Below are 13,558 nucleotides of genomic sequence, written 5' to 3' on the forward strand. Positions count from 1 at the left end.
GTATGGGACACTATAAGTTAGCGGTTCCAGTGTCTCTCCAGGGCTGTGCTGACCCCTCTGTGTGTAAATGTTACTGATGGGGATGATCACAGTGGTCTGTTTGTGTTATAGAAAAATCCCTTTCGCCTTGGAGAACTCCTCCTCTTCTTCTTCCTCTGCGCCGGCCCACAGGACAACCACAAACTCCTTGTCCTCATCACACGGTAGCGCCCCTGCTTCGGGCTTCCTCAGCCCCTCCTCTGCGCCCCTTCCACCCCCCTACACTCAGTCCTACGACAGCAAGTCTGTGCTCTCGTACGGGACCACCTTAAACGCCCGTGCCTCCCCCCAGGGCGCGGCCGACCACCCTGCCTACAGCGCAGCACAGGCCAGACAAGTGTCTTCGTCGCCCCAGATGCCTTCAGCCCACTCCTCGGTCCCCTCCCTGTCCTCAGGACGACCGCTTAAGTCCAGATCCAGCGGCAAGTCCTTCAGACCCCGGGAGTCCTCTTCCACAGCTGCCATAACCAACTCCACCAGCGGGGGCAGCAGTGGAGGAAGCAGCAGCAGCCTCAGCTCGGGGAAGAAGAGGAAGAACAGCTCCCTCCCTACATCGTCTCACGCTACCACCTACTCCTCAGAGTCCTCTTCCTCCTCCAACACCACCTCTTCCTCCTTCAAGAAGAACTGCACAGTTCACAGTGGCAGCTCAGGGAGCACGTACCACCATGCCTCGCTAGTCCCCTCCTCCTCCTCCTCGTCTCACAGCGGCGTCCACAGTGTGGGACTCAACTGTGGCCCCAACGCCCGGACCAACTCCCTCAGTCTGAAGGCAGAGCCGTCGGGGCCAGCGGGGTTGTCGGGGCCAGGGGTCAGAGGCCCCCCCTCGGGCAGCCCGGCTGAGTCCATCAAGAGGATGAGTGTAGTGATGAACAGCAGTGACTCCACCCTCTCCCTGGGGCCCTTTGTCCACCAGGCCTCAGAGCACCACAGCAGCTTCAGCCATGCCCACACTGACGGCCGCCTGGAGGGGAAGAAACGCAAGGGCTCCCCCGCTGTCAGCTCCATCAACAGTGGAGGAGGTGGTGGTTTAGGGGGCGGTGGCGGGGGGCCGGGCAGGCCCAAAGTGGCCAAGTCTCCAGCCATCAACAACATCCACAGCAAACATGGACGCACAATCCCAGGAGCCACGGGGCTCCCCAACAACTCCCTCATCCATCAGGTGGGTTGGACACCTCACACACTGGCTGCTAATACCTATCATCAACCAGTCAATCTCTTTATCTGTTGGGAAATTCACTGTGCAGTCAGGACTTGTGTATCTTCAACATATGTACATGTGACCACATGTAGACTTTAGACAAAACATTAAACAAAAGAATCACCAATGAATGAATGTTGTAATTTATCATCTAACTTCCCTGCCTTTCTCTCTGTCTCTCTCTGTCTCTCTCTCAGCCAAAGGCCCGCCCCTGACAGCGATGGCTGGGTTCTCTGTATGGAACCGAGGGGCGGATGAAGAGGAGGCAACCTGTGCGCTGCTCTGGACTGCACAAGGCCTTCTAATACGTTACTCTCAGCTTCCCAAGATCCTCAGGGTGGAGATGATCTGGACAGCCCAGTGACGTCACTGTTATCGTCTATAGTGTAACTATTCCTCCCAAAGCCATGTAGGAGCGCCATGTGGAGGTGGCAGGAGTTAACACCCGGGGTGGGTCACACTTGGCCCCCTGTCAGTCAGTGTACCGAGGTAGATCTTCCTATGGGGAAGACAGGAGAGAAAAGGAGGGAGTAGGAGCCTGCCTGCCCTTTGACCTATTGTTGAAATTCCAGAGGTACGGAGGAAGGGAAAAGTGCTGGCACAACAGCCATGGCACTGCCCACCAACCGTCATGACGCAGAGCCACTGGGATTGACTGGAGAGCCCTCTTGCCGCAATCTGTTGGCTTCCGATGACCTCTTGTGTGTGTGTGTGTGTGTGTGTGTGTGTGTGTGTGACTTTAGGTTCTACTGGAAATTCAAATGTACACCTCCACGCCTGAACTCAGAAGCCTTGGAAGGAGAGGGCAGGATAAGGAAAAACTGTCAGTTGCAACACTTCGAACACAATCACATTGTTGTTTTTTTAATCCTTCCACTACATTTTGTCGGTTGGTTTTAATCCGTGTGACGTGTGCGTACATAACGTCAGGTTATGTATAGTAGCCAGAGATGAACCACAGGAGGAGCAGATTCAGTCAATTCTATATATGAGTTCCATACATGACCCAAACAATTATGCAAGTGTTACTTTTTTATGTTTCTTATGTTTTTCACTGAATTTAACTACAAAAATCTGTGTGGAGATGGGGAAGAAAGTAAATTGTGCATGCATATGTGAAAAAAGGATGCCTGATACGACAATTTGATTGAACGGTTGTGAAAGAGGGACTACTTGTCTTGAGGACAAGTGTTAATTCCTACAATATTTTTATCTTACAAATGAACAGCTACAGTAGACCTAGCCCTAACTGTGAACAGCACTAAACAAACACAGACCCACTACTTGCTTTAGGACATTTTAAGTCAGGCTTATTTGCCCCAAAAGCTGGCCAAAGGCAGCCATCTGTTTCTCCCACCCTAGTCTGTAACCACTATGCCAGCTTTGGCTATTGGCTATTAGGATTTCCATTCCGGTACCTTCAGTTATGTCACAATACAGTGTTGTAGAGGGGTTTGTCATGACTCGCATCACACTTGTCCTTCGTCAAAGCACGGAGTCTTAAACTGGCAATACTTCTCCGTCTGTCTCTGAGATGATGCTCCTTGGGATCGTGTTTTTTGGGGGGTGCGAGATTCATGGAGATGGCTTCAGAGTAGGTTACTACTTTTTGTAACTCCTGTAAATTTCGTAAACTCCACTGATGTCAGGCAGCGAGCTTAGCTGAGGAGCCGAGTATTTTCTATCTTACTTTCGCTTTTTCTTGTATGAATTGAACAAATATCGAAGTATCCCTATTTCAGAATACATATTTTATAAACGAATTGTACATATTGAAATATGTATTTTTGCACAGGCATTTTCTTATACAATTTTTTGGGGTACAATTGAGATCATTATTTATTTAGTAAATGAAAGAACAAGTTTAAGAACTTAACTTATTTGAAGTGGTTCACTGCCAAGTCTATAATGCAATAGGCCTATAACTAGAGGTTGAAGCATCTCATGAATCATGTACTGGGGTTCTTTAAAACAGGGGTGTCAAACTCAATATTGCCCCAAGGGCCGCATTCGGTCTTCAACAAGGTGAATGTAGGTGTATTATCATTTCTACACAGTTTCGATTTGGTTTTAGTCCTTAAAACAGTGTTCCCCAAATTTGGCCCGGGGGTGGTTTTATTTGGTCCCTCAAGCTTTTTACATTTTATTTTCATTGTTGGACATAAAAGGTAGTAAAACCACCAGGAAATCAGCTCCAAGTGATTTTAATTTTGTAAATCTGCTCCCAAGTATTCCCATACTTAGAGACACCTGATCCTATACAAATATAAGCAAGGTTTGAAAGTATTGTTTTAGTCAAACATGATATGTTTGGGCTTCTTGCGGTCAATTAGCAATATACAAATTATTATTTTTATGTAATTATGTTCCGGCCCCCTGACCATCCGCTCAAGAAAAAAAATCGGCCCACGGCTTTATCTAGTTAATGATCCTTGTTTTAAAGTACATTGAGTTCATTTTTTGTTTTGTTTTACTCAAATCACCTACAGGGTGGATTGGACCCCCCTCCATATGTTTGACACCCCTGCTTTAAAAGGTAGTGTTGCCACTAGCATGTGTTTGTGTGACAGACAATACTTTGTTTTTAACTCTCCAAGGTCTCACCTGTGCTTTTGAATATTTTCAAGTTGCCTCTGAATCAACAAAGAAATTATCATTTTATTTGACCCAAATAGCCTGCGATTCTGAAATGTCCCGCAGGCTGAAAGCTGTGCCCATTGTCTAAGCGATTTCCATGGATTCAATAATTTACCTTTTTAGATGAAGACCTTGTAACATTTCATCATTTGAAACACTTTCCCTTAAAGCTGAAGGGACTTAAGCAATCATTAAAGCAAGGAAGATGAACCCTTCAAACAGTGAAACTGCTTGCATCATTGTTGCCAAACATAATTTGAAGCACAGCGTTTTAAGGAAATTCTTAGTTTGCAGCTTTTAGAAATGCTGAAATAAGAAAGTGCCTGCATTTGTTTCACACTGACTGTTTGAGGACAGAGCTTTTTTCATTTCAGTTTTACCTTACTTGAATGTTCAAAGTGTTTTAGGAGCTTGCTTTTAAAATATGCCTATGAACCCTAAATGTGGTAAAAACCTGATAGCTTGTCAGCTAGCTGGTATGAAATACTTCGGGCTCTATTCAATCTGTATCGCAGAAGTTCAGCGTTACATCATGATTGCTTTTAAATTTCAATGTTCCCGCATTAGCGGAGACTGCATTCACGGTAAACGCTGCATGTTTGCCTGGCTACCCAAACTCCTTGCTCCAAACAGCCGCTATGCCACACCCACGGATGTTTGTTTCTTCTCCGCAAGGAGTCTGGATCTGAGTACCTCCCTGACGATTTCTAGAACGTAAACAAAAAACTAAACGTGCACCCCTTGGTGTTCCGATGGGAAACGCTGTTCTAACCGTTCTGGTCCAGAGCCAGAACACGTGGGTAATGCAACGTTTGGAAATTCAGCATTGGCTTTGATACTTTAATTGGGTAGAGATGATCCAATCGCTGAGGACTTTTTGTACACCACCACCAAACGACTTCAATGATGGTAGTCTCATACTGAAGTATGTGGCGAATGAACTAATTAAGTTTGAGTCGTCAGTCAATGCATGTCGGCTCAATCGGAAATGACCTATCAGTAACGCTTCAGCGATCCACATTGAATAGAGCCTGTAGTGTTAACCTTTTTTTTAATCAACGTTTTCCAGTTAAGAGACGTCTGAGATCTTGGTGCAGACCAGGGGGTGTTGAAGCTCCCTGGTCAGTTATGAATTGTTTAACAGGTTCAGTAAAGTGTTTTTGTTTACCCTCAACCTCACTGACAACGCTGACCTTGTTTCCATATGATGGAAACTTTGCAAAGCTGTTTTTATCAAGTACCACAGCCTTGGAATGTGAAAGTGAGACAGAACACAGCTTGCGGGAGGAACATATTTTCAGTAGATAACTCCTATGTAAGAGCGTGTATAGTATTTTTTTTTTTTTTAGAACATCAGAATCATTTGATCAGCTGGACTTGTGTATTGGCTGCTATGTAATTCATGAACAAACATGGTAGGTTAGATTTACTTAATATTTAAGATTGTATAGTCTTTGTAACATGTTTCTGTAAATAAATAATTTATACAGCTATTTATACAGAAGAAAAAAAGGTCTGTTTCTTTACTGAAATGGTTTATTTCAGAAATCACTTTCATCCATGTCTGTATCAAAGGAAAAGAATAAGTCACCAAAAAGAATTTATTATATACACAATAAGGATCGCTTCTTCAGACAAACTATTGGTGTGGATACTGATACAACAGGGAAAACCCAGATCTCCCTCCCGAAGGTAACACTGCACTCCATGTTACATGTTAATAACTCGGGACAGCTTCTGGACACGGTTGAGCAGTAGGTCCCCTTTCTTGATTGTCTCCTGGTACTGCCAATTCTTGCTATCAGGTCTGAAAGAAAGAAAATACAACACTGAGCTCTGCCACTTTTACATGCATGTGAAAATGTTATTCTTACCTGTTGGTTTCCACAATCTCGTTTACTTTGTCGATTTTGCAATGGAGGCGTCCAGCAGCTATGAATCGGGAGAGTTCCCTAAGAGCGAAGGAAAAACAAATAAAGTTTCTGTACCAGTGTAATCAAGACCAATAATCATTGTCTTCTGACAGGGAGCATCCTTCCTATGCGACTCGAAGTCCTCAACCAAAGGCGTAGTCGCTGATTTAAGACAACCTCCAGGATGAGCATTAATAAACTCAGCAAAAAAAGAAACGTAACTTTTTTAGGACCCTGTCTTTCAAAGAATTCGTAAAAATCAAAAACCCTTCATTGTAAAGGGTTTAAACTCTGTTTCCCACGCTTGTTCAATGAACATGCACCTGCGGAATGGTCGTTAAGACACTAACAGCTTACAGACGGTAGGCAATTAAGGTCACAGTTATGAAAACTTAGGACACTGAAGAGGCCTTTCTACTGACTCAAAAACATCAAAAGAAAGATGCCCAGGGTCCCTGCTCATCTGCGTGAACATGCCTTAGGCATGTTGCAAGGAGGCATGAGGACTGCAGATGTGGCCAGGGCAATAAATTGCAATGTCCGTACTGTGAGACGCATAAGACAGTGCTACAGGATGGACAGCTGATCGTCCTCGCAGTGGCAGACCACGTGTAACAACAACTGCTCAGGATCGGTACATCCGAACATCACACCTGCGGGACAGGTACAGGATGGCAACAACAACTGCCGAGTTAGACCAGAAATGCACAATCCCTCCAGTGCTCAGACTGTCAGCAAGAGGCTGGGCTTGTAGGCCTGTTGTAAGGCAGGTCCTCACCAAACATCGCCAATGTGCACAAATCCACCGTCGCTAGACAAGACAGGACTGGCAAAAAGTGCTCTTCACTGACGAGTCGCGTTTTTGTCTCCCCAGGGGTGATGGTCGGATTCGCGTTTATCATCAAAGGAATGAGCATTATACCGAGGCCTGTACTCTGGAGCGGGATCATTTTGGAGGTGGAGGGTCATCGGACTGAGCTTGTTCCAGGGAAGACATCCTCCTCCCTCATGTGGTACCCTTCCTGCAGGCTCATCCTGACATGACCCTCCAGCATGACAATGCCACCAGCCATACTGCTTGTTCTGTGCAGTACTTAATGCAGCTGGTGGCCACACCAGATACTAACTTACTTTTGATTTTGACCCCCCCTTTGTTCAGGGACACATTATTCAATTTCTGTTACTCACATGTCTGTGGATCTTGTTCAGTTTGTCTCAGTTGTTGAATCTTATGTTCATACAAATATTTACACATGTTACGTTTGCTGAAAATAAACGCAGTTGACAGTGAGTGGACGTTTATTTTTTTGCTGAGGTTAGGTATTGTGGGTATGGGACAAGAGGTAGACGTGAGACTCACTGGTCAATGAACTCTGTACTGACTCCAAAGGCCTCAGCCATGTAGCCCAGGGTGAGTGAGCGGTAGGACTCCAGGAGCTGGCTGTAAGCATGGATACGCATCTCCCTCACGTAATAACGGTAGTGAGGGGCAAACAACCAGTCCTTCTTCATATCCTGCTCCACCGTGGCTGCAGAGGGGACAGAGACAAACAGGTTTACAACTAAGGAATGAGGTGACATGAAACATGCATGTCCACTCACTGGCTGCAGACATCAGCGTGCTTCGGCTTTACTTTTTGTAAGCCTAAACGAGTGGTGTCTCACCCAGTGACTGGAAGAAGACAGAGTAGCGACACTCGTAGAGGGAGAAAAGGTACTGGCGGACAGCAGGGAGACTGTGTAGCACCTCCAGGATCTCTGCTCCCTTTATCACCTGGGGGAGAGGGAGAACAACACATTAGTCCATAGGAGATGCTATATTTATGCCAGAACAGGAAATCTACCAGCTATATAAAAAATAAGTGTCTTCACTTATTAAAAACAAGTTTGAATGTTCACGTTCTGGCATGTGGAAAGTATTGTTTTCTGCAAGCACACTGTCTTAAAACGACCAACTCTTGAACGACGTAGGCACATGGATGTACTGTTGATGACACCACCGTGGCTCCTGCTACCAACCTTTTCTCTGAGGTCGGGCCTCTTCAGGGCAATCATGCAGACGTAGACGGTGTACGTGACGAAGGTCTTGTAATCCATGAGCTCGTAGGAGGTGAAGGTGGACACTGTGTCCAGGAAGAGCTCAGCAGCCTGTTTAAAGTCACGGATGGCCACACAGTACAGGCCCTGGTACACCTTGAGACGGTTCCTCCTGTCCCAGTCACCCCCCTCCTCAATAAGGCTGTGCAGACACAAACAAGGTCACTGAAATGACAATGCTTACAAAATACGAGGATATAGAAAACAATAGCTTACAACACAGAGTCAACACACTAAAACAAAACACCTAAACAGGCCTAAACGGTGCCAGTTACTGCAAATATAATTCTTAGAATACATAGTGAGTGAGGACCCCTAATGGCATGGCATCATAAAGTAGTGAATGCAGAGAGAAGTAGCCCCTTTTAGGCAAACTACCTTTTAGCTTTCTCAGTGTTGCGTGTGATGAGGTCACTGTCCATATAGAACAGTCCAATCCTTAGCAGGTAGAACACAATGTCTAGTCGATGTCCCAGGGCCACAGTCTTATCAAAGGTCTTCCTGAAGGCAGTCAAAGCGTCCTCCTGTGGTATTAAAGTTAGTAGCTTGTTTGATTGAGCTAATGATGTACATGCATGGCTAGGTTGGACTGAAGAGTCCAGGGGATTACAGAGGCAAATGATTGCTTTATACAGTATAAAATGTGTAGCTCTACAATGAGCTATGGGCTGACACCGTGTTTTGTATGAGGTCAAATCATGGTACTAACAAATAACATGGTTTCGTACTCCATGGCCTCTGCTCTGAATGTAGTAGCTGATTAATGCAAAACTCACCTTATTCCCAATTCTGATTAGATATTCAGCTCTAGCCATCATTGCATCTCGGATTTCACTCTCCCCGAGGTTCTTCTCTGCATCTTCCAGGACGTCGTCCAGGCGTTTTAGCTCGTCCTCGTTGGCCTTCTTCATCTTATTCAGCAGGTCTGTGTCAAGCTGCCACTTCAGGTCTTTACACAGGCTTTCATAGTAAGGTGCCATATCTGTAACAAGAGACATCATCAGCTATAGTGGCTCGCTAGCTACAACTTGACGGTTGTAACTTTCTTTGGCAACATTCTAACATTAGACATTTTTATTTAACCAGTATATTACCGTTATCTGTTTGAGTAGCTAACTAGCGAACTTAGCTAGTTATAATACCTTGTATTGAATAGCTAACTGACCGGTAGCAGTTTGTTAGCAGTTCGATTTATGTCTGACAGTGACGCAAGCTAGAGACGTTGGTTACCCATGCTAGTTTGTAGACCAGAACTACCTTGTTATCTAACTAGCTAACGTTATTGTTGTTTGTTTATTTACGAGGCAGAAGCCAAAACTCACTGTTCTCTTTGATCGAGTCCATGAGCTCAGTTTTCACTTTATCATCTTGTCGGTGACCGTCCATCGTGAGCAGAAATTTCAGCTGTGCTATCCTAAGATCCGGGTTTTTAGGCAGACCCTCTTCTTCCAGGTTTTCCAACGGCATTTTGTCTTGTATAAAAGTAAAGTAATGAGCGCAGATATTTTCTGTTTGTGACAACAGTGTCAGAGGTATCTTCTGCTAGTTTGCTAACAATGACTACGGAAAACACTGGTCTGCCACTTCCGCTGTACGTCGCCGACGACTTGAGAAGAGAACGTCAGAGGTGACACGGTGAGAACGTTCTGCCCTCGTCTGGCTAACGAAGGAATGTCCGCCGAGCACACACAGAATACCAAATTATCTCATTATAAAGCAGGTCTGGAACAATTTATCACTCAAAAAATATCTATATTTTGCCCGATAGTTTTCTTACTTTCTAAAACATATACAGCGACGAGTACTGTGTCAGAGATAGCGACTCAGGGGTTGAAATGTAAACTCCCTCTGAGATGTAAAACATTAATCTTATTCCTAAAAATATCTAACAAAGCAATTGTCTGGTGGACATGCAGACATAAATAAGTGTGTTACATGGAACTCTCAAGATACACAGAATGGAGACTTTGCTGAGACCTGGTAGGCACAATTTTGATTATTTAAAAAGGACATGCTTTTTCATATCTGTATTACTATATATAATTATTAGTTAATATGAGAAACAATCAAACTGTTGAAACCATGATTTAAACATATTTATAAACTTGGTGGTCCGAGCCCTGAATGCTGATTGGCTGAAGCCGTGGTATATCAGACCTAATACCACGGGTATGACGAAACAGTTATTTTTACTACTCTAATTACGTTGGTAACCAATTTATAATCTCAATAAGGCATCTCGAGGGTTTGTGCTATATGGCTAATATACCGCGGCTAAGGGTGGCTATTTTGAAGAATCTAAAATCTAAAATATATTTTGATTTTATTAACACTTTTTTGGTTACTAGATGATTCCAAATGTGGTATTTCATAGTTTTGATGCCTTCACTATTATTCTACAATGTAGAAAATAGTCAAAATAAAGAAAAAGCCTTGAATGAGTAGATGTGTCCAAACTTTTGACCTTTACTGTATATATATTAAGAAATTAACAAAACACATTTATAGCTATAACTTAATTAATTGCTGTATGAAAGGGTTGTAACAATACAATAGAGAGGTACAAATTAGACAAAAAACGGAATACCATGACTCAACTAAACAGGTGAGAGAAGTAATATTGCGGTTGTAGGCTATCCTTGTCTTCTCCATGTGCCGTTGTGAAAATGTAGACTAAATATGTGTAGGCCTATAACTGCAATTGTAAAATGTTTAGCCTGTTTATGTTCTTTATTCCAGACCTGTGGTAATGCTCTAGTCTCCTTAACCATTTTGCATATTCACTTGTGGTCAAATTAACACCTAACCTACTTCACCAGGCATGTAGACATACTACTGGTGAACTGCCTTAACCATGTCTGTCTGCTTGCAGTACATCCAGAGTGCCTTGCTCAAGGGCACATCGGCAGATTTTTCACCTAGTCGGCTCAGGGATTTGAACAAGCAACCTTTTGGTTACTGTCCCAGCACTCTTAACCGCTAGGCTACCTGCTGTAGCCATACCTGATAGATCAGTTTCTGTATGGATTCACTGCAGGTAGGCCTATGTGATATTGCACCTTCAATTTCATGCAGATTAGTTGAATCGAAGGATCATTATGCCATGGTTAAATAGAATCCCAGAATGACCTTGTTTTTTACAGGGATAATAGCAATTTATGTTTTAGTCTTGTTTGTGAACCTCAGGTTTCGGAGCAAATATCCATGCAATATACCTGGGTGAGAGTTCACCCTTAAAGATAATGGCATGGTAACACTAACGTTAGCTACCTTTGACTCCATTGATAAACTGTCAGAACAATTTGTTGGACTAAGGTAAGGTGCTATTTTTGAATTTCAACATTTCACTGAAAAAAAATAAGCATCAAGCATCACACTAAACGTGTAGCAATCAATTTGTGCCAAATCGGATATCCTGAATATGCTCTGACTTGAGGCTTTGTCTCAACTTTCTCAGAGAGATGCTTGGCTGTGAAAATAGCTGGAACATCCTACTGTGTATTTCCAACATGTTTTTCTGTGGTACAGCTGCTGACAAAGGCCCTTCTTTCCAGAAGCCTCAAGATACTTATTGATAGAAAAGGGCAATGCAGAGGCTTGCAAAGAAGTTAGGTTGTTTCTTCATAGTTGCTGAGGCTGTCCAAAGGGCTTCATACTCAGAACATTGAGTACTGTCTGTGCAAATGTACAAATTGGAATTATGGTATTTACAGTCATTCCTGTTCATCTTGCTTCTGGGTGTATTATATGTAGATATAAATGTATGAAGGAAAATAAGTATAATTTATGTAATAGTCATTGTCAGCACTGTATCTATATACATACATTGGTATTATTGAACATAGCTTACAGATGGCACCATGCGTGTATAGCTGAATGAAAAATAAGTACAGCTAAGGAGACATTACTCACCTATTGTATCTTACTCAAAAACAATATATGTTCCTCCGTCCTGTGTTGTGTGTGTGGTTTCCCAGCTCTGCAGAGTCTGTGGGGTAGGGGTGAGAACATGGAGGAGATGGAGGAGATGGTGTTGGAGTAGGCTGCCATAAAGGGCGAGGCCTCTAAGAGTCTACTGGAGCTGCTGAGAGACAGAAGCTTCCGATGGCAGCTCATCACCATGGTGGTGGTGTACAGCCGCATCCAGTTCTCTGGCATCACTGCAGTAAGCACAGCACACACCACCCTCTGTCTTTTATCCCATATCTCAGGCGTGGGCAAACTTTTTGGCTCGAGGGTCATATCGGGATTTCGAAATTCAACTGAGTGCCGCACAGATTTTTGCGGGCCAGAAAAATGTCTGTTATCTCTGCATACTTTCTATCTAGTTTTAGACGTTCAAGTGTGGCCAGGAGTGTTTTTTTAACGCAAAATAATAATTTCCCACAAAAACATAACAATTATTATTATTATTTTTTACAAATCCCTCACTGCTGCATTTAATCGGCTGTCGGGCCAGATGCTGCCCACGGGCCGTAGTTTGCCCACCCCACCCCTGCCATACCTACAGTACATCCTCTTCTTCTTTCCACCCTTTACCCTCACATCAGTGTGTTCTCCTTTGACAGCTTCAAGGAGGCAGGCATCCCCCCTGAATAAGATCCGCTGTGTGATTTTGGGTGTTTTGTTTGAGGTCCCCACCTCCATCATCTGGGTGTGTCGCTGGGGAACATGGTCTACACTACAAGGGGTAAACTACGATACCCCTCTGCAGTGTTCTAGTAATCAGTCCAGTCTCGAGACTACAAAGCATGTGCCCAGGCTAAAAAGGTTCAAAGTAGAAATCTTCTTAATTAACTTGAAAATGTCACTGGTTAAGTGGTCATTAGACATCCATGATAAGGACTAATAAGTTAAAGTAGTCAGTGAACAGTACAGGAGAGTGACCATAGGGAAGGAAACACTGTCCCAGTGCAGGATTCGACCCCCTGTGCATACCGTAAAGGAGCTCTGCTAGGTGGAACATGTTTGTCACTAAGATGTGAATGCCACTCCTGAAGTCCTAAACAATAAATCATGTGTGAGCTCCTCTGGCTTTGCCATCCCCTAGGTGGACGGAGGGAGGGAGTGATGGATGGGTAAGGTTCCAGACAAGTTCTGTTGTGTGCAATCATCCCCAGGGCCTGCAGATAATGCATGTGGGAGGAGAGCACTACTCTGGGGGGCAGTGTCTGCCATCATGATATTAATCACCATCACTCTCAACCTGAAGGTGAGCTCTTGACCTTTCAACTCTCCTGCACTGTGACAAACTTACAGTAAGAGGACCTAGGGTATGATACGTGGAAGAGACAGTGTTGCTCGAAATACCAACATGACATTGCTGTGATCATCAATGGGTGATTGGTCAGATGCATCCTTCCCTGTTGCCTGTGGTGTTCCTAGCTGGATTGTTGCCATCTCTCACACAAGATATTTATCCAATCATGCCAGCCTGCAGCGTTTGTCTTCACTGGAATCCTGTGCTGGGACTAGTCTTCCCCTTTCTTATTGTAAGTCTATAGCCCATCATCAATATACTGCACCTCTATATGTATTCAAAACATGTAGGACAGCAGAACACTTTGGAATGAAGTATTGTTATATAACGCTTTTTATAATGCTTTCAAAGTTACCAACTGAGATACAATAACATTTCCTGAACACAATTCACATTGTTCTGCACTGTGAA

The 13,558-nt window shown here is 43.9% G+C and overlaps 2 protein-coding genes across 5 annotated transcripts in view; one reads left to right on the forward strand and one right to left on the reverse strand.

Moving 5' to 3' along the window:
* LOC115150763 (ataxin-7) overlaps positions 1-5,371 on the forward strand; it is a 43,427-nt gene extending 38,056 nt beyond the window's left edge. For all 4 annotated transcript variants that reach the window (XM_029694418.1, XM_029694421.1, XM_029694420.1 and 1 more), the window contains 2 exons: positions 112-1,201; positions 1,438-5,371. In XM_029694418.1, the coding sequence (XP_029550278.1) occupies positions 112-1,201; positions 1,438-1,455 (1,108 nt within the window). In that variant the 3' untranslated portion in view covers positions 1,456-5,371. The remainder of the gene's footprint in view (positions 1-111; positions 1,202-1,437) is intronic.
* Positions 5,372-5,395: 24 nt separating this feature from the next.
* LOC115150764 (26S proteasome non-ATPase regulatory subunit 6) lies at positions 5,396-9,514 on the reverse strand. The gene is made up of 8 exons (XM_029694423.1): positions 9,210-9,514; positions 8,664-8,869; positions 8,266-8,411; positions 7,810-8,029; positions 7,456-7,564; positions 7,151-7,319; positions 5,752-5,829; positions 5,396-5,684 (listed from the first exon to the last, which is right to left on the reverse strand). The coding sequence occupies exons 1-8, from the start codon at positions 9,352-9,354 to the stop codon at positions 5,588-5,590; spliced, it is 1,170 nt and encodes a 389-aa protein (XP_029550283.1). The 5' UTR covers positions 9,355-9,514; the 3' UTR covers positions 5,396-5,587.
* Positions 9,515-13,558: the final 4,044 nt, after the last annotated feature.

The sequence above is a fragment of the Salmo trutta genome, chromosome 16 (assembly GCF_901001165.1).
Source record: "Salmo trutta chromosome 16, fSalTru1.1, whole genome shotgun sequence".
Classification (NCBI taxonomy): Eukaryota; Metazoa; Chordata; class Actinopteri; order Salmoniformes; family Salmonidae; genus Salmo; species Salmo trutta.